The sequence below is a fragment of the Rhinoderma darwinii genome, chromosome 4, assembly GCF_050947455.1.
Source record: "Rhinoderma darwinii isolate aRhiDar2 chromosome 4, aRhiDar2.hap1, whole genome shotgun sequence".
NCBI lineage: Eukaryota > Metazoa > Chordata > Amphibia > Anura > Rhinodermatidae > Rhinoderma > Rhinoderma darwinii.
Window position 1 is genome coordinate 312,051,377 of NC_134690.1, and position 22,027 is coordinate 312,073,403.

The 22,027-nt window shown below is 44.1% G+C and overlaps 2 protein-coding genes across 7 annotated transcripts in view; one reads left to right on the forward strand and one right to left on the reverse strand.

Annotated features, from left to right (window-relative positions):
* PHF10 (PHD finger protein 10) overlaps window positions 1-22,027 on the forward strand; it is a 243,444-nt gene that overhangs the window by 130,063 nt on the left and 91,354 nt on the right. For all 6 annotated transcript variants that reach the window (XR_012883215.1, XM_075862734.1, XM_075862732.1 and 3 more), the window contains 2 exons: window positions 9,624-9,733; window positions 15,564-15,720. Coding sequence is in view for 5 of the 6 variants with exons in the window: in XM_075862734.1 (XP_075718849.1) it covers window positions 9,624-9,733; window positions 15,564-15,720 (267 nt within the window). In the remaining variant the exon portion in view is untranslated. The remainder of the gene's footprint in view (window positions 1-9,623; window positions 9,734-15,563; window positions 15,721-22,027) is intronic.
* The window catches only part of C4H6orf120 (chromosome 4 C6orf120 homolog), a 108,968-nt gene continuing 104,842 nt past the window's right edge, over window positions 17,902-22,027 (reverse strand). The window contains exon 2 of the transcript XR_012883216.1: window positions 17,902-17,970. The gene's annotated coding sequence lies outside the window, so the exon portion shown is untranslated. The remainder of the gene's footprint in view (window positions 17,971-22,027) is intronic.

The following is a 22,027-nucleotide window of genomic DNA, read 5'->3' on the forward strand; positions in this document are numbered from 1 at the left end:
CCGATCTCCTTATGTAGGAGATAGGGCACTTATAATGTGGTGACAGAGCCTCTTTAAAGAGACTCTGTCACCACATTATAAGTGCCCTATCTTGTACATAATGTGATCGGCTCTGTAATGTAGATTACAGCAGTGATTTTTTATTTAGAAAATCGATCATTTTTGACAGAGTTATGACCTACATTAGCTTTTTTGCTAATGAGTTTCTTAATGGACAAATGGGCGTGTTTTACAGCACGCAGGCGTAGTCTCGATGTAAATGACAGTTTACAGCGTAATCTCGCGAGACTACGCCTGCTGTGCTGTAAATCGACCACAGACATCAGAAGTGTCAGGATTCTGAATACACATCCTGTCCTGGCTGGAGGTAATGTCTATTCATTGTCAGGACACTTGAGTAAAGGTATGTTCAAACACAAAATACGTCTGAAATTACGGAGCTGTTTCAGGCGAAAACAGCTCCTGAATTTCAGAAGTTTTTCAAGTACTCGCGTTTTTCGCGGCGTCTTTTATGGACGCAATTGGAGCTGTTTTTCATTGGAGTCAATGAAAAACTGCTCCAATAACGTCACAAGAAGTGTCCTGCACTTCTTTGACGCGGGTGTATTTTTACGTGCCGTCTTTTGACAGCAACGCGTAAAATTACACCTGGTCTGAACAGAACATCGTAAAACCCATTGCAAGCATTGGGCAGATGTTTGCAGACGTAATGGAGCTGTCTTTTCAGGCGTAATTCGAGGCGTAAAACTCCTGAATTACGTCTGAAAATAGGTCGTGTGCACATACCCTAACTGCACATAGTGAACAACACAGGTTTACGATGTGCAGAATAAATGAATGGAGAGAAGTGTATGACGGTGTTTGGTCAGCGTCATACACTCCTCTGTACAACTCCCACTTGGTCAAAAAGTAAAACACGCCCAGTTGTCCATTAAGAAACTCATTAGCATAAAGCTAATATAGGTCAAAAATGATCGTTTTTCTAAATAAAAAACACTGCTGTAATCTACATTACAGCGCCGATCACATTATGTACAAGATAGGGCACTTATAATGTGGTGACAAAGCCTCTTTAATGTCTAAGGGTATGTTCACACGAGGGCGTCCGTAACGGCTGAAATTACGGGGATGTTTCAGCCTGTAAACATCCACGTAATTTCAGCCGTACCGGCATGTGCAGGCGCTTGAACGCCGCGTCCATTACGGCCGTAATTAGCGCTGCTATTCATTGGAGTCAATGAATAACGGCTCCAATTACGGCCAAAGAAGTGACAGGTCACTTCTTTGACGCGGGCGTCTATTTACGCGCCGTCATTTGACAGCGGCGCGTAAATATACGCCTCGTGTGAACAGACAAACGTCTGCCCATTGCTTTCAATGGGCAGATGTTTGTCAGCGCTATTGAGGCGCTATTTTCAGACGTAATTCGGGGCAAAAAACGCCCGAATTACGTCCGTAAATAAGCCGTGTGAACATACCCTTAGGAGGAAAATACTTCTGCTGACTAAGGAGCACCTCTCCCAGCAGTGTCCCCTTAGTAAAGGCGGTAAGGGTATGTTCACACGCACTGTTTTCAGACGTAATTCTGGCGTTTTACGCCTCCAATTACGCTGCAAAAAACGGCTCCATTACGCCTACAAACATCTGCCCATTGCTTTCAATGGGTTTTACGGTGCTCTGTTCCCACAAGGTGTTATTTTACGCGTCGCTGTCCAAATACGGCGCGTATAAAGACGACCGCGAAAAAAGTGCATGTCACTTCTTGGGCTGTTTTTGGAGCCGTTTTTCATTGACTCCATTGAAAAACCGCTCCAATAACATCCGTAAAATACGCTGCGAAAAACGCAAGTTGCTACAAAAACGTCTGAAAATCAGGAGCTGTTTTCGCCTGAAAACCGCTCCGTATTTTCAGACGTATTTTGCTAAGCCGTGTGAACATACCCTAAGGGCTTATTCACACGAACATATAATAGGTCCGTGCTACGCGTGTGATTTTCACGCGCGTCGTACGGACCTATGTTACTTAATGGGGCCATTCAGAATGTCAGTGAATTTCACGCAGCGTATGTCCGCTGCGTGAAACTCATGACATGTCCTATATTTGGCCGTGTTTCGCTCTGCACGCACCCATTGAAGTCAATGGGTGCGTGCAAATCGCGCTCGGAAGCGTGATTCGTGCAACAGCAGTAAAAACAATGAAGGAAACCACGTTCTTTTGTGTTTGTAAACCTAAAACCAGAGCGTCCTCATGATGCCGGCTGCGTGGAAATCACGCAGCCGCGCACCATATGCTGATGACACACGGACCTTTTGCACGCGCAAAATGCAGCATTTTTGCGCACGCAAAAACGCACACGCTCGTGTGAATCCGGCCTAATACTGAGTGGCTGTACTCCTGCTGGTCAGTATATCTGGGAGATGGAGAGTTGGGTGAGTGTTACTTAACACCCCTCCCCCAAACCGAGCCACTGTATTGGTCCGCTGTATCAGCCTATTCCTTGGCGTTTTTTTAGTCCTTTCTGCGCTCCCTTAACGCTTTTGAGCCATCCGCACACTTTCTATTGTATGGCTGGCGCCATTGTGAATGCGACGCCATTTTGCGCTTCACTGTAGTATGCACCAATAGCGCTCTAGCGTGCTTCTTTCCCTATTCCCTCATAGGTCTCTCCTGATTGGCCGGTCTCGTCACATGACTTCGAGCGGGCAATTATGGAGCTACATGGGCAGGGCTTCGGCATTCCCCTCTGCTTGGACGGACGCTTCTGGGGACCCAGGACCTCCTAAACAGAGCTGCTTCTTCTTGCCTTAGGAGGACTTCTGACATCTTAAACGGTTAGGATCAGCCTTTGCTGCTTCTTCTATTCCCCTACATGTGCTCTAGCCTACAGGCACTTTCCAACAGGCACTCCTTTTCTCATTCTGCTAGTTTTCAGTCACACTTCTCTAGCAGCACTAGGTGAAGCAGCCATTACTCCCTAAATATTGGTGCTCCTGGCTACACAGTTTGAGTGATATATTTTGTTTGTTTATGTTTCTTCCTTCTCACTACTTCAGTGTGAAGTTAAGTAACGCTCTCTGTCATGTCTGACTCTAAAGGGGAACCCTCACGCCAACCTACCTTTTCCATTTATTATGCCTACTCAAAGTGCAATACTAAATTTCCTTGTGGTCCGTCTTCCTTATGTGATGCATGCCGACCTCCTCAACAAATGCCTCAACACCCCTGCCACCCCAGTGATGCTCATCCCTGGTGTGATGGATGTGGATCCGGACTGGACTAACTCCCTTTTCCAGAAGGTTGATAACCTGGCGAACTTTGCTCAGTCCATCTTAGGTGGCATGTCTGCCCGTCCACCGGACTCTTGTTCTGCCCGTCCTCATATGGACTCCCCATTCTTGACTTCCCCTCATGGCCAACCCCGCAAACTAATTAGAGATTCTTGCTGGTTTCATTTTCACCGTCCTCTGTTTCTGTTTAACCTCCCCATGTGGGCAAGGCATTTCTTGCCCTGAAGTCAGGTCTGTACATCCTCTCCTCCTAGAGAGGTTTGTCTGATGGGGAGTTATCTGATTCGGATTCAGTTGGAAAGGGTTCTACCCCTCTTCCCACCTCCGGTGGAGGTGCTAATTAAGGCTGGCCGTGACACATTTCAGGACACTTCTTTACCTTCCACTGACTCCATTTTTCCTTTAGCCCCAACGTTCTCATGCTTTTTCTCCAGCCCACTCGTAACTAGAGGGTATTGTCTTTAAGGAATTGAGGCACCCAGACAAGGAGTTTTCCCACTCGAGTCGTCTGGATGTTTTCTACCCCTTTCCGCATGGGTGTGGACTCCAGCGGTAGATCCTCTGATTTCTCGCCTAGCGAAGGCCATTACCTTGCTGATGGCGGATTGCACTTCCTTTAGAGATCCCCTGGATCGCCACGTGGACTCCTTTGCAAAAACTGCTTTGCCCTTCGTCCGATTTTTGCATCTGTCTGTGTTAGCAGAGTCTTCAGTGAATGGGTTCACAAACTCTGCCGTGGCCTTCCCTTGAGTCCTTCTCAAGAGGAATTCGTCGATCTATCTCACTTGATCTCCAATGTGTCCAAGTATATCTGCAAAGCTGCTATTGACGCGACCTGCCTGTTGGCATGGGCTTCTGCTTCTTTTGCTATTTGCAGACCTCTCTGGTTCAAGGCTTGGTCTGCTAATTCAGCCTCCAAGCGCTACCTGACTGCTCTTCAACTTTTCAGGGTCGTGTCTCTTTGGGCCTAGGTTGGACGAGATTATCTCTGAAGCCATCGGTGGCAAAAGCACCCATCTTCCTCAGAATACACCTAAGCGCACTGCCCCAGCCAAAAAGGTGGGACAGCGTTTTCGCTCCTTTAGGTGGTTCCTCCAGGATCAGAAGGCCAGAACTTCCATCCAGACCTGTCCCTCCTAGCCCCACTGACCTCCACCTGCAAAGGTAGGAATTGGCAAGGCCACTTGTGCCTGAAGGGGTGCCCCCACTCGATTTGCATCGGGTGGGGGGTAGGCTTCTGCACTTCAAGGCCGCCGTTCCACAGTGCCCATTCAGGGCGTAACTTTTTGTTTTTTTGAGCAAACGATTCTCTGCTTCAGGTGGTCATCATTCAGGTACCCTTGAAGCAAAGGTTCCGGGATTTTTATTCCAACTTTATTTTGTCATCCCCAAAAAGGACAGTTGGGTTTGGCCCATACTGGAACTCAAGCGCCTCAACGCGCATGTTTGGCTCGGTCATTTTCGCTTGGGATCTCCGATTTGTCATCGCTTCCATGGAACAGGGAGAACTTCTTCTGTGGACATAAAGAATGCATATCTACACATCCCTACCTGCACTTCCCATCAGCGCTTCCTGCATTTTGCAGTACGGTCTCATCATTATATCCATCTTGACGACAAATCGTTTTTTGTTTTTTTTGGGGGGTCGCCTTGACACACTCACTAGGCAAAGGTGTCCCTTCATTCAGAACTACTTCAACTTCTTAAGCATGGGATTAGTTTCCTACAGACTGCGCCAACCTCACCCCACCTAATGCATGCGGGTGCTCGGGAACCATGATGGCCTCTATTGAGACTATTCCATTTGCGCAGTTCCATATGCCTCCTCTGCAGCGGCCTAGTCTCTCCCGGTGGGGAAGATCCTTGCAATGAGTGCTTCTGAAATTCCTTCTTCCCTTCACGGTCTGTCGCTCACTTCAGTGGTGGATCACTTCTCTGGCCGCTCCTTCCTCCCCCTGAACTGGCTGATCCTCTCCATGGATGCCAGCTTCAAGAGATGGGGGATCACCTTTCGGAATCTTCCCATCAACATTCTGGAGTTGAGAGCCATGTTTCTATGTCTCCTTCACTGGACTCCGTCTCTGTCCGGACACCCGGTGTGTGTTCAAACGGACAATACCATGGCCGTCGCTTGTCAGAATCACTTGGGCGGCACCCGCAGAGCCGCAAAGATGACCGAGGCTTTCAGGATCCTGGTCTGGGCAGAAGCTCATGTTCGGGCTCTCCGAGCGGTTCACATTCCCAGGGTCGACAATTGGGTCGCAAACTTCTTCAGTCCCAAATCTGTGAATCCCAAAGGAGTGGTCCCTTCACCAAGACGTCTTCGACCAAATTTATCTTGGATGGGATCGTGTGGACGTGCTTGCCTCCAGGTTCAATCCCCAAGTTCCGTGCTTCATCTCCTGAGCTCGGGATCCATAAGCCTGCGCCATGCACGCTCTTGTAGTGTGATGGTCTGACTTCAGTCTCCTGTACGTCTTCTTTCCTGCCACAGCTCCTCCAACGGCTCTAGGCGGAGGGGATTCCTGCTATTCTGGTGTCCACGTGTTGGCCGCGTCACTTGGTATGCAGTCCCAGTGTCCCTGTTGGCCGATGTCCTGTGGCCCTTTCCTCTCTGTCCCGACCTTCTCTTTCAGGGATTTCTTTTCTACCAGAATTTTAAAGGGGTTTTCTAATTAGGGACATTTATGACATATCCACAGAATATGTCATAAATGTCAGTTGCAGGTTCCACCCCTGGGACCCACATCTATCTCTAGAACGGGGCCCCCTTAACCCCATTCTACCTCTGTGTTGCGGCTGAAGCTTGTGATCTGCAATCAGGAAGAAAACCGCGTAGGCTTCTCGCGTCTGTGGAAGGTTTTCCCATTTCCTGGTCATGGTCCACTACACCAGTGTGGTTGAAGCTTCCTGGGCTGTGCACCATCAGGCCTCTGCCTCTAAATTGTGCAAGGCGTGGTCTTCTCTTCACACCTTTTCTCAAGTTCTACCAAGTGCATACCTTGGCCTCTGCAGACACTTCTCTAGGTTGCAAGGTATTGCAGCCATCTGTGATATAGCTGATCATGTTCTGTTTGAGCCCCTGGGGACTGTTCTTGGACAACCTGCGGTCTGTGTCCCCGAATGTAATGTAGAAAAAAAACTGGATTTTTGAGTACTCCCTGTAATATCCTTTTCATGTTTAGTTCATTTGCAGGATACAGTTTTTTGCATTCACGGTTGTCAGCTTTGAGGGATTCCCCTCTTGTTTTGACATGCTTATCTTACCTTGTATCTCCTATTGCTTGTGGGCAGACTGGATAGCTCAGTATCTGTTGACAAGGTATATCCTGTAGGAGAAGTCACTTTTTTTATTTTCATCGTGTCAAGCCTCCTAGTGGCAACAGCATAAACCCACAGTCTGTGTCCTCCAATGAACTGGACAAGAAAGGGATTTTGCAGGGTTCACTTAAAAAAATAAATAAAAAAATCCTGTTTGTCCACCGATACGGGTCTTTGCATGGCATGTGTCATGATAAGGCTCCAACGGTCAGCTGAAAAATGTCTGGATCGTACCTTTCGGCTGCCCAATTTCTCTAGTATGTGGTCCGTTTTAGGGAGATCAGAGTGTGGACGTAGGGGAAAGCATCCAAGTCTTCAGGGAGGGCAGATCACACAGGCTGTCAGTATCAAGTGAAGATAAGCAGCAAAGCACATACGGCAAAATGCAAGAGGGGGGGGGATCACACAGGTCTGGGATCACACATGGGCTGTAGAAGAAGAAATCCGTAGAGGGGTGAAGCTGTGCTGATACATGATGGCTAGTGAAGGTAGCAGCAACCTGGAACCAGAGACCTCACATCCAGCAGGAATAACAGGTGGGGTATGCCCACCTACGAAATGTCTGAAACTAGCAGCAGGTTGCAAATTGCATATGAGGGTGTTTGATAATGAATAATATTGCAGCCTGCAACTTTTTGACCTCCAGATAACCACATAAATATAAAAAAAAGTTTTTGTTTTTTTTCATGTTAAAGGTGTCCTTAGTCTTTGAACATTACTTCTCTACTATTTAAAGTGTATTTGTCATAGCAGCATAAATATGTCTGAGGGCAGCAGAAAGTAGGGACAGACACGATAATTTCAGCAGTCTGTCACTTATTAGGTAATATGTCGTTGTTTGAGAAAAGTAGTTTATACTTGCAGCCAGCCCTTTAGACATGACTTAAAGTATATTCATATGTTCATTCTGCCCCCGCCATCCAGACGCTGATTAATGCTTTTCTCCCTATTACTGTGCATAGGAAGAAAAGTGTCAATCAGCGAGAGGAGGTGGGGGCAGCATTAAAAATATGAATGTACTTGGACGTGACACAAATATCACTACTGAATTCCCATAAACTTTTAACACACTACCTAATAAGTGACAGACCGCTGAAATTGGTGTCTGTCAGACCTTCTACGCTGCTCAGACAAGGCAGCATAAATGTGTGACTGATTCTCTTTAAAAGCAAACTTTGTTCTTAAATGATGTCTTACAGAATTTCAGTCTACATAAAAGTTGAAACTTCTATGATGTTTTATTGGCTGTTCAGACAAAGGGATATTCACGAATCTGTGGGACCCGTTATGAAAATTGTCAACAACCTAGTCTGACAGATGATCTGTCTGGTTAAAAATGAAATCAAGAGTTTTTAAAGCGTATTTAAAGCAGCTATGGATATGAACAGAGAACACGATCATATCACTTGACATTGAAACAAAAACAGTAAAGCAAAGTATTTACAGTAACTGAACTTTTTGTCTACATTTCAACAGGGAAATTTAATTTAAAAGGGTGGTTCTTATAAGTACCACTAAATGAAGAAATCCTTAGTGATTACATAGCTTGCAAGTGAAGTATATTCGTACTTGTTTTCCATTATCCTGCCAAATCATCTTTGAACTGTTCAATTAAACACAGGGCTGTATTGTAAAAATGATTAAGGCATGCTTAACCCCTTCCTGACCTGTGGCTGGATCTTAAAGCCAAGCAACGTACAGCTAAGGCTCTGTGCACATTAATGGAAGGAAAATATTGTGAAGGTCTACGTCGGGAAGACTCCTGTCGTATTCCTCCCGACAAAAAGCTGAAACATATCTCACTGTATAAGATTACAGTGTTATGTCGCCGAACCCCCCCTCCTTGTAGAACGCTAACTGAAACCTGGGGAAGCATCGGACGTCACTGTCCATTTATGCACTGTGATGTCAGGAACTACAATGCTGGAGTTCTCAGCCAAAATATCGCAAACGCTCTGGCCGGGGACTCCGGCCCTGTGAAAAATCCTGACACCACTGTCCATATACGGATGGGCTATCCCAGGGCCAAAGTCTATGGGAAGAGCTCTTCAGGTGCTCTGAAGTGGGTGACTCCAGCATTGGGAAGCTCCTGGCGTCACTTTCCTTATATGATGTAGGAAACTCCTTGTCGTATACATTTAACGTATACCTGTGACGGGTGCCTTCCAGTGGCAACCGTTGTCCATAGACTCCATGTTAAAAAAAAAACAAAAAACACAAAAAGACTGTGTAGTATATGTGTTTTTTTTTTGTAGGATCCCTCAGCTGTTCCATCTTTCAACAAAAAATTTACTGACGTTTACCAGACCGGTCATGATCAAAAGGGACACTCTCTTGGTCTGTCATGCTAAGGCAATGTTCATACATCGCGATTTGTTGTCGATTTTTGTGCAGTTTTTAAAGCCAGAATGGGTTTTAAGAGGAATGGGAAATATAATGGAATAACGAATACTTCTCCTTCCTCCTGTATCCACTTTTGGAATTGGTTTAAAAAATCTGCATCAAAATCTAACAAATCGCAACATGTTACCATAGCCTAATGAAACCCTTTGAACCCAAATGTGATGTGCACAGACCCTAAAACCGTACTGCAAAGGCCAGGAATTGAAGCTAGCTCCTATACTAGTCGTTTAACCCCTTGAATTGCAGGGTCAAGTCCCATAGTGGGACTAAAGAAAAATAATAAAAATAAATCAAATCCATACTCAAATCTACTTAGATATGTTCGATTATTAGGTGAATCCTGTGTGTCGGAGACCCACTCTCAGCCGAGCCATCAGTTCAGTTGAACTGCCGAAATCGGCTGAGATACAACGATACAGCTTTCTATGTATACAGAATAAATAGAAGCTGTTTCATAATTCAATTAGAAAAGTGCTGAAGAACACCAAACTAAAGTGATAAAAAAATAGTCCATTCAACAGTGTACTTAACTTTCAAATCCTATTCATAGCAACTCGTGATCTAGGTATTTTCAATCTGTATATTCATATATTTGTTATTCAATACGCCAGGTAATCCAGGTACCTCAGGGAAAGTACAAGATTCTACCTTCAGAAATGACTAAAGTAAGCCCTTACCCAGTTTCCCTTATACCTGGACAGTTTCAGGAGTATTACAAGAGGTAAATTTTTCTTCTGCATCGATGTGGTAGTTTGATTAAATAATTTGTTATTTTTTTGTTTGCTTTACTGACAATTTTATTTGTTAATTTGGACACACACACACACACACACACACACACACACACACACACACACACACACACACACTCACTCTCCCGGATTTGTCAAAATTGATGGCCTGTCCTTAGGGTAGGCCATCAATATAAGATTGGTGGGAGTCAGACTCTCGGCACCCACGCCAATCAGCTGTTTGAAGCCTCTTTAATTGTTTACATGGTTCTGGTTCATACTTAAACACGCCATTTCATTTGTAGCGCCCGTGCAAGGTACTGTACAACTCAAAACATGAATAGCGCCTTTTAGATGAATTTATTGTGAATCTGGTATTTAGAAGGGCAAAAGTTAGATATTTATCATCTAAATGTATTTTTACCAAAACCTGATTTAATATGCTAGTACAATAGTGTAGTTTTAGTACCCCATTGCCTAACTTGCCCCTTTGCCCTCGGCGGATTTATATATTAAGGCCCTGTTCACACTGAGTTTTTTGACGAGTTTTTTGGGGCAGAAACCGCGCCAAAAAACTACTCAAAAACCGCCTGAAAATGCCTCCCATTGATTTCAATGGGAGGCAGACGAGTTTTTTTTTACCACGAGTAAAAAAAAACTCGTCGTGGTAAAAAGAAGCAACATGACCCATCTTGAGGCGGTTTCCGCCTCCAAAACCCCATTTCAATGAGTCAGAAAGAGGAAAAAAAACCTCGAGTGTTTTGACGAGTTTTTGTCAAACCACTGTGCAAAAACCTACTGGAGCAGTTTTTGCAGGAGGAATTTTCCTCCTGCAAAGGTTTTCCCATCAGAAACATTTATGATATATCCACAGGATATGTCATAGGTGTCAGATAGATGCGGGTCCGACCTCTGGGACCCGCACCTATCTCAAGAATGGGGCCCACTTAACCCCAATCTTACCCTCTGGTGTTGTGGCTCAATCGTGTGATTTCCGACCATGAATTACGAAAACGGCGTAACTCGCTGAGCTACGCTGTTTCCGTAACTCGCATAGTAGTAAATGGCCATTACGGATGCAGCGTAGCATGCGAGCTACGCTGTTTCTGTAACTTCCATTCTATGGGACTTACGGAAACAGAGTAGCTCAGTGAGTAACACTGTTTTCGTAATTCATGGTCGGAAATCACACGATTTAGCCACAACACCAGAATGGAAGAAGGGCGTTCAGGGTGCCCCTTTCTAGTGATAGGTGCGGGTCCCAGAGGTGGGACCTGCATCTATCTGACATGACATATCCTGTGGATATGTCATAAATGTCTCTGATGGGAAAACGTTCAAATAACCAATTATGGAATTTTTAGATGACGGCCTCCCATCCAGGACTCCACTATTAAGTTTGCCATACGCTTTGGATGTATGTCAGCCGAACCTGCCCATTTGTATGTGTATAGTAGTGGCAGATGTCAGGGGAGAATAGAGTTGGACATGTTCGATTGAAATTTTCTTCCCTTTTTGTTTTTTTTTGTTTTTTAAGTACCATTTTGTTGATGTAGTGTCTGCTGGGGTCCACTTTGTAGTCAGACTGTCATGGTATATTGCATAATTGCACGTGTTTAAACTTACTAGGTAGAACTACATTCTAAGGCATCATGCACATGACCGTTTCGCGAACCGCAAAACACAGATTATAGGACATGTTCTATAATTTTGCGGATCTGTGCGTGGTCCCATAGAAATTAATGGTTCGATGTGCTGTTTGCAATTTTTTCAAGGTGGTGTTTTTGTTTTTTTATACATTGCTCCTTTTTTATTTATTTTTTTAATCCAGATTTTTGGCTCTTTCGTACTGGTAATTTTTGTGAAGATATGTTCACGTAGATATAGGCCTATGTGGCACATTTGAACTCTGCACATATTTAGGAGGTGTTGTGCATCTAATTTTCTGTTTGGGTCAGACTTTTAATTACAAACAAGCTTTTATTCATTTTTTTTTTGTTCTAAAAAATTACACTGACTAAAAATTGCATGAAGGCAGGTGGGGTTGGCTTGCCGGACTGTCGACTCTATTACCTTGCTTCGACTCACGCTTGTGTTCTTGATTTTTTTTTCACAATTCAAAATTATGGGTTAGTTTAACCCAACAACTCTGCACTCGTAACTTATCTACCCTGCCGTGGACCCTGTCTGGGAACAGACGGACTCAAGCCTCATTTGTTGTTGCCCACACACCCCTGTTACTGACCACGCAGCATTTCCTGCTGGTGGAGCTTGACTTTCCTTCCTAGGCAGGTCACCCACCAATCCGTTGTACTTTACTCAAGTCCTTTCCGACTCCTCTCTACTCTCATTAGCCGCCATCTTCCCAACTGATATGCCCTCACCACGCCACATGTTTGAATACTCCCATTTAAAACATTTCTATAAAGTTACTAATAGTCAAGCCCACCTTCACCATCCGCTTACAGACTTCGAGCGCTTATGTGTTTCCACCCTGTCCCCTGCACACGCCATTTCCACTCTATATAAACTACTCCTTTCCCAACGATCCCATCACGTCCCATCCTTCTGTAGGGCTTGGGAAAAAGAATTAAACAAGACATTCACTGACGCACAATGGAAAGTGTTTTTCCCTTTCCAAAAAAGCTGCTTTAGCCATACGGACTTGGGAAACTAGTTATATAACTATTTCTAGGTGGTATCTGGTCCTTACTGGCCTTCACATATGGTACCAGTCCATACCAGGCAATTGTTGGTGCGGTGGAGCTGTGGGGGGCTCCATGTACCACATTTGGTGGAGTTGTCCCTCCTTGCGGAATTTTTGGGCTACGGTACTTAAAATCATAGTAGAAGTCACTGGGCTCTCGGTACCCAATTCACCAGAGGCGGCTCTTCTATTCATGTTCCCTATGCCACTACCCATTTATAAACAATCCCTAAGGCCTCATGCACACGACCGTAAAAACTCCCGTTATTACGGGTCGTAATTACGACCCGTAATAACGGGCTCATAGACTTCTATTGGCGACGGGTGCCTTCCCGTTTTCTCACGGGAAGGTGCCCGTGCCGTTGAAAAAGATAGAACATGTCCTATTTCAGGCCGTAATAACGGCACGGACAGTCCATAGAAGTCTATGGAGCTCTCGTAATGACGGGTGGCTACATGTGTGCACCCGTCATTACGGCAGCGTTGCTAAGCGACGTCAGTAAATAGTCACTGTCCAGGGAGCTGAAAGAGTTAACTGATCGGCAGTAACTCTTTCAGCACCCTGGACAGTGACTACCGATCAGAATAAAGAGCAACCTGTAAAAAATAAAAATAAAAGACGTTTATACTTACCGAGAACTTCCTGCTTCCTCCAGTCCGGTCTCCCGCCCGTTGCCTTGGTGACACGTCCCTCTCGACATCCGGCCCGACGTCCTGGATGACGTTTCAGGCCATGTGACCGCTGCAGCCAATCACAGGTCAATCACAGGCTGCAGCGGTCACATGGACTGCCGCGTCATCCAGGGATGTCGGGCTGGATGTGAAGAGAGGGACGCGTCACCAAGACAACGGCCGGGTAAGTATGAATTTCTTTAACTTTTATTACAGAAAGGGCTGTCCCTACTCTCTATCCTGCACTGATAGAGAGAAGGGGCTGCCGATTAGTGCAGTGCTATTTTTCCGCCAAAAACGTGCCCGTAAATACGGGTGGAATACGGGTGACACCGGAACCATATTTACGGGCACGGGTTCGTAAATACTGGTGCAAAACAGGTCGAATACGTGTGACACCGGACCCGTATTTACGCCAGTATTTACGGGTGGGAAAAAATACGGTCGTGTGCATGAGGCCTTACTAGACACCTCCTCCAAGCTGCAAAATCTGTTATCCCGCGTAGGTGGTAAACGGCGGTTCCTCCGATGTTGGATGAGTGGTTCCAGGAGGTTGCATTGATACAGAAAATCGAGCCGCTTCTGCACGATACATGTCTTCATGACTTGAGACACAACCACCACCCCCTTCCTGAGTTTTTATCTGAGGTGATGATCCTTGTAGTTATGTGGGATTCTGCTTGCTCCAACCATGCCGCTGCCATGTGCATAGCTGCTCTTTCTTCTTCTTTTTTTTTTTTTTTTTACTCCTGATAATCCAGAACTGGAGTCCAAGCTCACCATAACTTGAGCCACACCATATCCCTCCTTTGCCCTTTTCCGTCCCCCCTTCTGTTTCCCTTCCCTTGTGTAATGGAGTGGTGCCTTACTACCTGTGATTGCGACTATGAGATGCCGTTACACTTTATGTTGTATAGGGGATTGAGTTATTGTATCTCTATTTCGCCTTTATGCAATGCTCCTGTTCATTAGGTTTTATTCATGCTGCTGCTGTGTAACGTCATGTCAAGGAATGTGATGTCCATCTCCTTGTTTGGGCTTTGCCCTTTTTTGTTTCCTTTCTAATGTGTGGCGGTATCCCCTCCAAACGTGTTTTATACTTGTTTGCTTCAAAACCAATAAAAATGTTGAATATGGAAAAAAAAAATGCATGAAGGTGCCTGTATATATAAAGTTCTAAGTGGCGTTGTGAATCTGACAGGTTTTTACAGTCCGACAACATATGGGTAATGGGGGTTTGGTATAATTATTTTATAGTTCTTTATATGTCGAAAGTGTGAAGTGTGAAAATTGTCCCGGCTGCCAGAGGTGCAAAAGGCCCAGAAACCCCTCACCGCAAAAGGGTTAAAGTCAATGGGGTCTGTCTGTATTGGCCAGTATCAATTTAATAACTGATCTGGTATAGCGGTCATGGCCCCATTATAAACCGAAGTGATAATCCTACTTGAAACAGAGCCTTTACTCCTCTATACAATAAAATAGTGCTACAACTGCTGTTAAATTATATGTGGCTGAGCTTAGTGGTCCCAGTTAGTATATAAGTGATTACACACTGTTTTTTTAATTTTTTTAATTTTTTCACAAGTCCGGAAATCTTATAAATTAGATTCTAATTTATAACATTTCCATGTGCTGGTCACTAGAGGGAGCAATTCCCAAAATTGCAGCATTAGCAATGTGGTAAAGCAACCTCATTGCTTTATCTTGCAAATTTGGAGTAGACACACTCGCTCTAGTGTCCTCACACAATCCCCCCCTCCCTTATCCTGGCTAGTGCCAGGAGAAGGAGGGGGTTGAATCTTCAAGCCTCCTACACTGTGTGCTGCCATTTTCTGAGCGAATGCACAGTGTAGGAGGATTAGATACAGTAGTAATCAGACAGTATAACACGAACATAATACACACATCACATACACAAACATAACTTACCTGCCGCCTCCGCTCCTATACCTTGCGTCTTCGCTGCCTTGAACATATGGCCGGAAGTTGTCATCTTACTGTCCGGCCGCGGCTTCCGGTCCACATGAAAATGGCGCCGGATTTCGCTCTACCAAAGACCTTCCTTTTGGTCTGTGTGGGAGCGGCGCATGCGCCGTTCCCGCACAGACGGCGCACGCTATAGTGAATGGAACGGCTCCCGTTCGCATTCTCTATGTGGATGTATGTGTCGTATTCCATCTCTGTATGTGTTGTTAATCGACACATACAGAGATGAAAAAAAATGGCAGCCCCCATAGAGAAGTAAAAGTAAGAAAAAAGTAAAAAGTACAAAACAAGAACACAAAAATTAAATTTATTTTAATGTCATACTAAAAGCAATATTATATATAAAAACAAAATAATTCGTGACACCTTCCCTTTAATTCTATTAGCTTCTTTTGAGGAAATGTGCAATATGTCTATACCATGATCAACAGGGTATTTGTTTAATTGCTCTGCAGGTATTCCCCTAATGAACTCCGGTATTTGCCATTAAACACAGCTTTGTATGAGCCGCCGCTAGATCCTCTTGACCCTGAACTGCTGGCACTTGACAGCGATGGAGATTCCGATGAAATTGATGAAGGACGTGAAAAGAAGAAAAAAAACAAATCTTCAGTAAGACAGTTTCTTTTTTCGTTTTTTTCAGTAATGTAGTTCAGAAAATCCTGATAGGTCAGTTAGGTGGGGTGGGTGTAGGATGGTGTTTGGTTATTGCGATCTTTCTAAATAGAGATGGATGTATAGATCTAGCTGTAAACCGTATTCTTCTGGTGTGCAGCATTATGTGGATGGTGACTTTGATCACCACAATGTTAAAATAATTCAAAGTAGTAAGGTGCGTAACTTTTTTGTTTTATTTCTCTTCATGTACACACCTTTTATGTTACTATAGGCCGTTTACTTTGAATTGTATTTCCTGTGTACTGTATATGGTGTGGCTATATTTATACACCTGGCCTTTTGAGGTTTGAAAAAAAAAAAAAATAGTATTATTAAAGGTCCTGTTCACATCAGGTTTGTGATTTCCGCTTCGCATGTAAGTCAGAAAGCTCCTGACGTACACGCTAAATGTTTCTGTGGCCTTCGATTGCCAGACAGAGATCCAAAGAGTGTCCTTTTGGTCTGTCTGAACGATATATGTCAGTATACCATTTAAAAAAAAAAAAAAAAAAGAGTATAGCGTAGTAGACTAGTTCTTTCCGCAGAGTCCTTTAAAAAAATAAAAAAAATAATAATAAGTGTATGTCTAAATGAGGCCATTATACCCTAGGGCCTAGCAAAAGCCTCCGTTTAACGTGTACATGTGAAAGCTCCAGTGACGTAACTGTCCATATCAGCAACACACCGCAGCCAGTGCCTGCCTTTCCCACTTGTCTGTAATGCGCCCAAGGCTGGCTGCTCAACTTTCCCAGAAGTGTCCTCTCCCCCCTGCCCATTGTGGCTGCACAGAACTCTGAACCTGTATTCCAAAAAGCCAACCCATACTTCTGCGGCAGCCTCTTTTTCCCATGACCCTCTGCACACCTCTTTCCCATTTCCTCCTTCTGCAATCATGGGCTCACCACATACTCCCAGGATGTACACCGCATCACCCCGTATCCTTCAGGGATGCCTGCAGGAAGCCCTCCAGGTTATAGCTTCTCGGGACAGTAAATGTGCATGTGTGGACAGATGCTCTGTGCGTAGACTCCAAATGCTATTTTTCCTGCCCAGGGAAGCTCTAGTGATAACTGTCCATATTTGGACCATAAATTCTGAAAAGGAGGGCTCCCCGTAAGCATCACGGAAGGATTTGATCAGCAGCAGTCTGGGGCTTCAATGTGTTAACGGATCTCCTCCTTATGCTGTATTTGGGGACTCTACATTGGTTGCCCCCTTGCTCCTCCAGTATCCGACTCTATCTTCTGTGCCGGAGCTGTGCTACGCAGCAGGTCCATTACTGCTCCTCCCTTCCTATTCCTTACTTTCCCTCTCTGCCCCACTTTCATGGCATGGCTGCTTTAGTGTACCGTAAACTGTGCCATGTGCCTTGCCAGCAGGAGCCATGGCATATCCAGGTTATGCTGATAGAGTGGTATACGTAGCAACCAGGTATATGTAGAGTACTCCCGATGTATACCTGACATGGCTACGTAATGTGATGTAAACAGTGCCTAATATACAGTATTGTGCAAAAGTTTTAGGCAGTTGTGTAATTATGCTGCAAAGTAAGAATGCTTTCAAAAAATAGAAGTGTTAATAGTAGTTGTTTTCTATCAATTAACAAAATATAAAGTTAATGAACAGAAGAAAAATCTAAATTAATAAATCTAAATTAATATTTGGTGTGACCACCGTTTGCCTTTAAAATACCATCAATTTTTCTAGGTACGCTTGCACAACTTTTGTAGGAGTATAGTCGGGTGTATGATTAACCAATTATATCAAACAGGTGATAATGATCGTCATTTTCATATGTAGGTTGAAGCAGTCACTAAAGGGGTTTTCCCATGAGAGACGTTTATGACATATATCCACAGGATATCAAGAAACAAGAACTCGACACTCAAGTTTGCAGTGAAATAATAGAAAATATTTTATTTTTCAATCCACTTATAAATGTTTTCGGCCTTCATCAGATAATTCTATACAAAATAAAGAAAAAAATTATATAGTAGAACATCCAAAATATCAATAAAAAATACAAGTGGAACATATATGAGGACTATATTAACACCGTTGAGGATCGAGTATAAGTGGGTGAATCTCGCCATAATATGATAATCTGAAACGTAGATAATATATAATACTATTTACCTTTGCTATGTTAGGCATCGTCACTATTATCAGGAAAAATAACTGAAACAATTTGTCTCCAGTATATACCTGTGAATGACACAAAAGCTAAGACATGAAGAATACCCCACAATGTATGTTACAGAGAGGAAAAAGGGAAAACATCTTACCGGATTGCTAGGAAACTAGGTGTACAAAACAAGTATAAGACTGTATATAGCTCTCTCACGCAATGTCCGTTGCTGTAGTAAATGGCGCCAAGTCAACATGTTTGTAGCGTGTATTTAAAGAGATTTCCTCTCGTGATCACTGACGTTGCTGACACGCAACATCAAAATGTGAACTCGTGATCATCCAGAGCGAGGCATGGATCGCTATGCCTGGTAGGTCACATGATAATACAAATTGTGGTAACGTAACTAACATTAACCCCTTCCCGACATTTGCCGTACATGTACGTCATGGAAAGCATTGACTTCCCGCATCTTGCCGTACATGTACGCCGAATGTTTGGGACCGGCTCAGAAGCTGAGCCGGTGCCATCATCACCGGATCTCAGCTGTATCTTACAGCTGACATCCGGCTGTAACGGCGGGGACCGAAATTAGCTTCGATCCCCGCCATTAACCCCTTAAGTGCAGCGCTCAAACGCGATCGCTGCACTTAAGGTGTTTGTAGCTCATCGGAACCCCAGTAATGAAATTGCCGGGGTTCCGGTGGCTGCAATGGCAACCGGAGGCCTGATACTGGCCTCCCGGTCTGCCTAGCACCGAAGCCGGTCAAGATCCGCCCGGCGGCGGAGCCTGATCGGCTTCCGTAGCTGCCGGCAAGATGGCGCCGGGTCAGGAGCTGATCCGGCGTCATCAGCGGTGGAAGTCAGCTGTACTGTACAGCTGACATCCACCTGTAACGGCAGGAACCGGAGCTAGCTCCGATCCCTGCCATTAACCCCTTCGATGCAGCAATCGAAAGCGATTGCTGCATCGTAGCGGTTACTAGCAGATCGCCAGCCCTGACAGGCAATCAGGACTGGCGACTACTGTTATGGCAACAGGAGACACAATGGTCTCCTGCTCTGCCATTACGGAAGCCGATTTAGGCCCCGCCGGGAGGCGAAGCCTAATCGGCTTGCTGTCAGTGAATGACTGACAGATCTAATACATTGCACTACATAGGTAGTGCAATGTATTAGAAAAAAAATAATCTGACCGTTGGACCTTCAAGTCCCCTAGCGGGACTTGAGAAAAAGTGTAAAAAAAGTGTAAAAAAAAGTGCAAATAATAAAAGTTTGAAAACAATAAAAGTTTCAAGTAATCAAATAAAACACAATCCCCCTTTTACTCTTATCAAGTCCTTTATTATTGAAAAATAATAATAAACCATATGTATTTGGTATCGCCGCGACCGTAACGACCTGAGGTATCAAAATATTATATTTATTGCACGCGGTGAACAGCGTAAAAAAACCCATAAAAAACGTTACCAGAGTTTCTGTTTTTTAGTCACTTTGCCCTACAAATGTTAGAATAAAAAGTGATCAAAAAGTTGCACGTATCCAAAAATGGTACCTATAAAAACTATAGCTCGTCCCGCAAAAAACAAGCCCTCATACACCTCCGTCGACAAAAAAATTAAAAAGTTATGGTTCTCACAACTTGGCAACAGAAAAAATACATTCTTTTTACAAAAGTAATTTTATTGTGCAAAAAGTTGTAAAACATAAAAAAGTGCTATAAATTAGGTATCGCCGGAATCGTACTGACCCGCAGAATAAAGTTAACATGTAGTTTATAACGCATGGTGAACGCTGTATAAAAAAAACCGAAAAAAGCTGTGCCAGAATTGCGTTTTTTTGTTTACCTGGCATCCCAAAAAATAGGATAAAAGGTGATCAAAAAGTCACATGTACCCCAAAATGGTACCAATAATAACTACAGCTCGTCCCGCAACAAACATCCCTCATACCACTACGTCTATGAACAATAAAATCAGTTATGGCTCCAATAAGTCAGGAAAAAAAAAAAATGCAGTTGTGCCCGAGGGGAACATTTCTTCAGTTTGAAGAGGCGATTTATCAAGGACCTAAAATTAGGGAACCAGGAAGGGGAGGGCCCAAACATAACTGCTGGAAGCGACGGTGCCCGTATTATACCAGGACAACACTTCCTAGCAAAATTCCCCAAACTACAAAGGCGCGGAGTATGGACCAAAAGGGGCATAAGAAAGGACGCCATATATCAGTGCGACACCGGCCTGTGCAGAAAGGATTGCTTCACAGCGTAACACACATCTATGGATTATTTTATTGTTTTTTTTTACCCCATTATTATACCACCTGACTATGCCCCTTATATACTCCGCCCGGCTTACATATGCCCCTACATTATAAACGGAAACACCAATAAGACTCCAAACAAAACTACTACCAAGCAAAATCCACGCTCCAAAAGCCAAATGGCATTTCCTCCCATCTGAACCCTACAGCGTGCCCAAACAGCAGTTTCCTTCCACATATATGGCACCGTCATACCCGGGAGAACCCTTTTAGCAATTTTTGGGGTGTGTGTCTCCAGTGGCATAAGCTGGGCACGACATATTTGCCACTGAATGGCATATCTAGGGAAAAATATAAATTTTTAATTTGCACCATCCACAGCGCATTCATTTATGGAAAAGACCTGTGGGGTGAAAATGCTCACTACACCCCTTAATAAATGCCTTGAGGGGTGCAGTTTCCATAATAGGGTCACTTCTCAGGGGTTTATTTTTATTATTTCACATCTGAGCCTCTGCAGTTGTGAACCAATACTTTGTAAATCGCCAAATTAGGCCTCAATTTTACATGGTACGCTTTCACTCCTGAGCCTGGTCGACTGTCCAGGCAAGAGATTAGGGCCACATGTAGGGTGTTTCTAAAACCAGGAAACCCAGCATAATAATTAGAGAGCTGTCTTGTTATGGTGGCACAAGCCGTGCACCACATATTGTCCACATATCTGTGGAAAAAATCCCATTTTCACTCTGCAACATCGAGTTCACACTAATTTCTACAAAACATCTGCAGGGTTAACATGCTCACTACACCCCTAGGTAAATGCATTGAGGGGTGTAGTTTCCAAAATGGGGTCACTTCTGGAGGGTTTCCACTGTTTTGGGCCCACAGGCGCCCAGAAACCAATCCAGCAACATCTGCACTCCAAATGGCGGTCCTTCCCTTCTGAGCCCTGCCGTTTGCCCAAACAGCAGTTTATGACCACATATGGGGTATTGCCGTACTCGGTAGAAATTGCTTTACAAATGTTGGGTTCTTTTTTTCCTTTATTTGTTGCGAAAATGAAAAAATTTGCGCTAAAGCTACGTCTTATTGAAGAAAAAGGATTGTTTTTATTTTCACTGCCCAATTCTAAGAAATTCTATGAAACATCTGTGGGGTCAAAATGCTCACTACGCCCCTAGATGAATTCCTCAAGAGGTGTAGTTTCCTAAATGGTGTCACTTTTTGGGCGTTTTCATTGTTTTTTCCCCTCAGGGGCTTTGCAAATGTGACATGGCCGCCGCAAACCATTCCTGCTCAATGTGATCTCCAAAAGCCAAATAGCGCTCTTTCCCTTCTAAGCCAAGCCGTGTCTCCAAACAGCCGTTTATTACCACATGTGGGGTATTGTTTTACTCGGGAGAAATTGCTTTACAAATTTTGTGGTGCTTTTTCTCCTTCAGTCCTTCTGGAAATTAGTAAAAATAAGCTAAACCTACATTTTCTTTGAAAAAATGTTGATTTTTATTTTCAGGGCCTACTTCCAATAATTTCTGCAAAAAACCTGTGGAGTCAAATCGCTCACTATACCCCTAGATAATTTCCTCAATGGGTGTAGTTTCCAAAATGGGGTCACTTGTGGGGGGTCTCCACTGTTTTGTCCCCTCAGGGGCTTTGTAAATGTGACATGGCCTCTCAAACCATTCCTGCTTAACTTGAGCTCCAAAAGCCAAATAGTGCTCTTTCCCTTCTCAGCCTTGCCGTGTCTCCAAACAACCGTTTATTACCACATGTGGGGTAGTGTTTTACTCGGGAGAAATTGCTTTACAAATTTTACGGTGCTTTTTCTCCTTTAGTCCTTGTGGAAATGAGAAAAAAAATCGCTAAACCTAC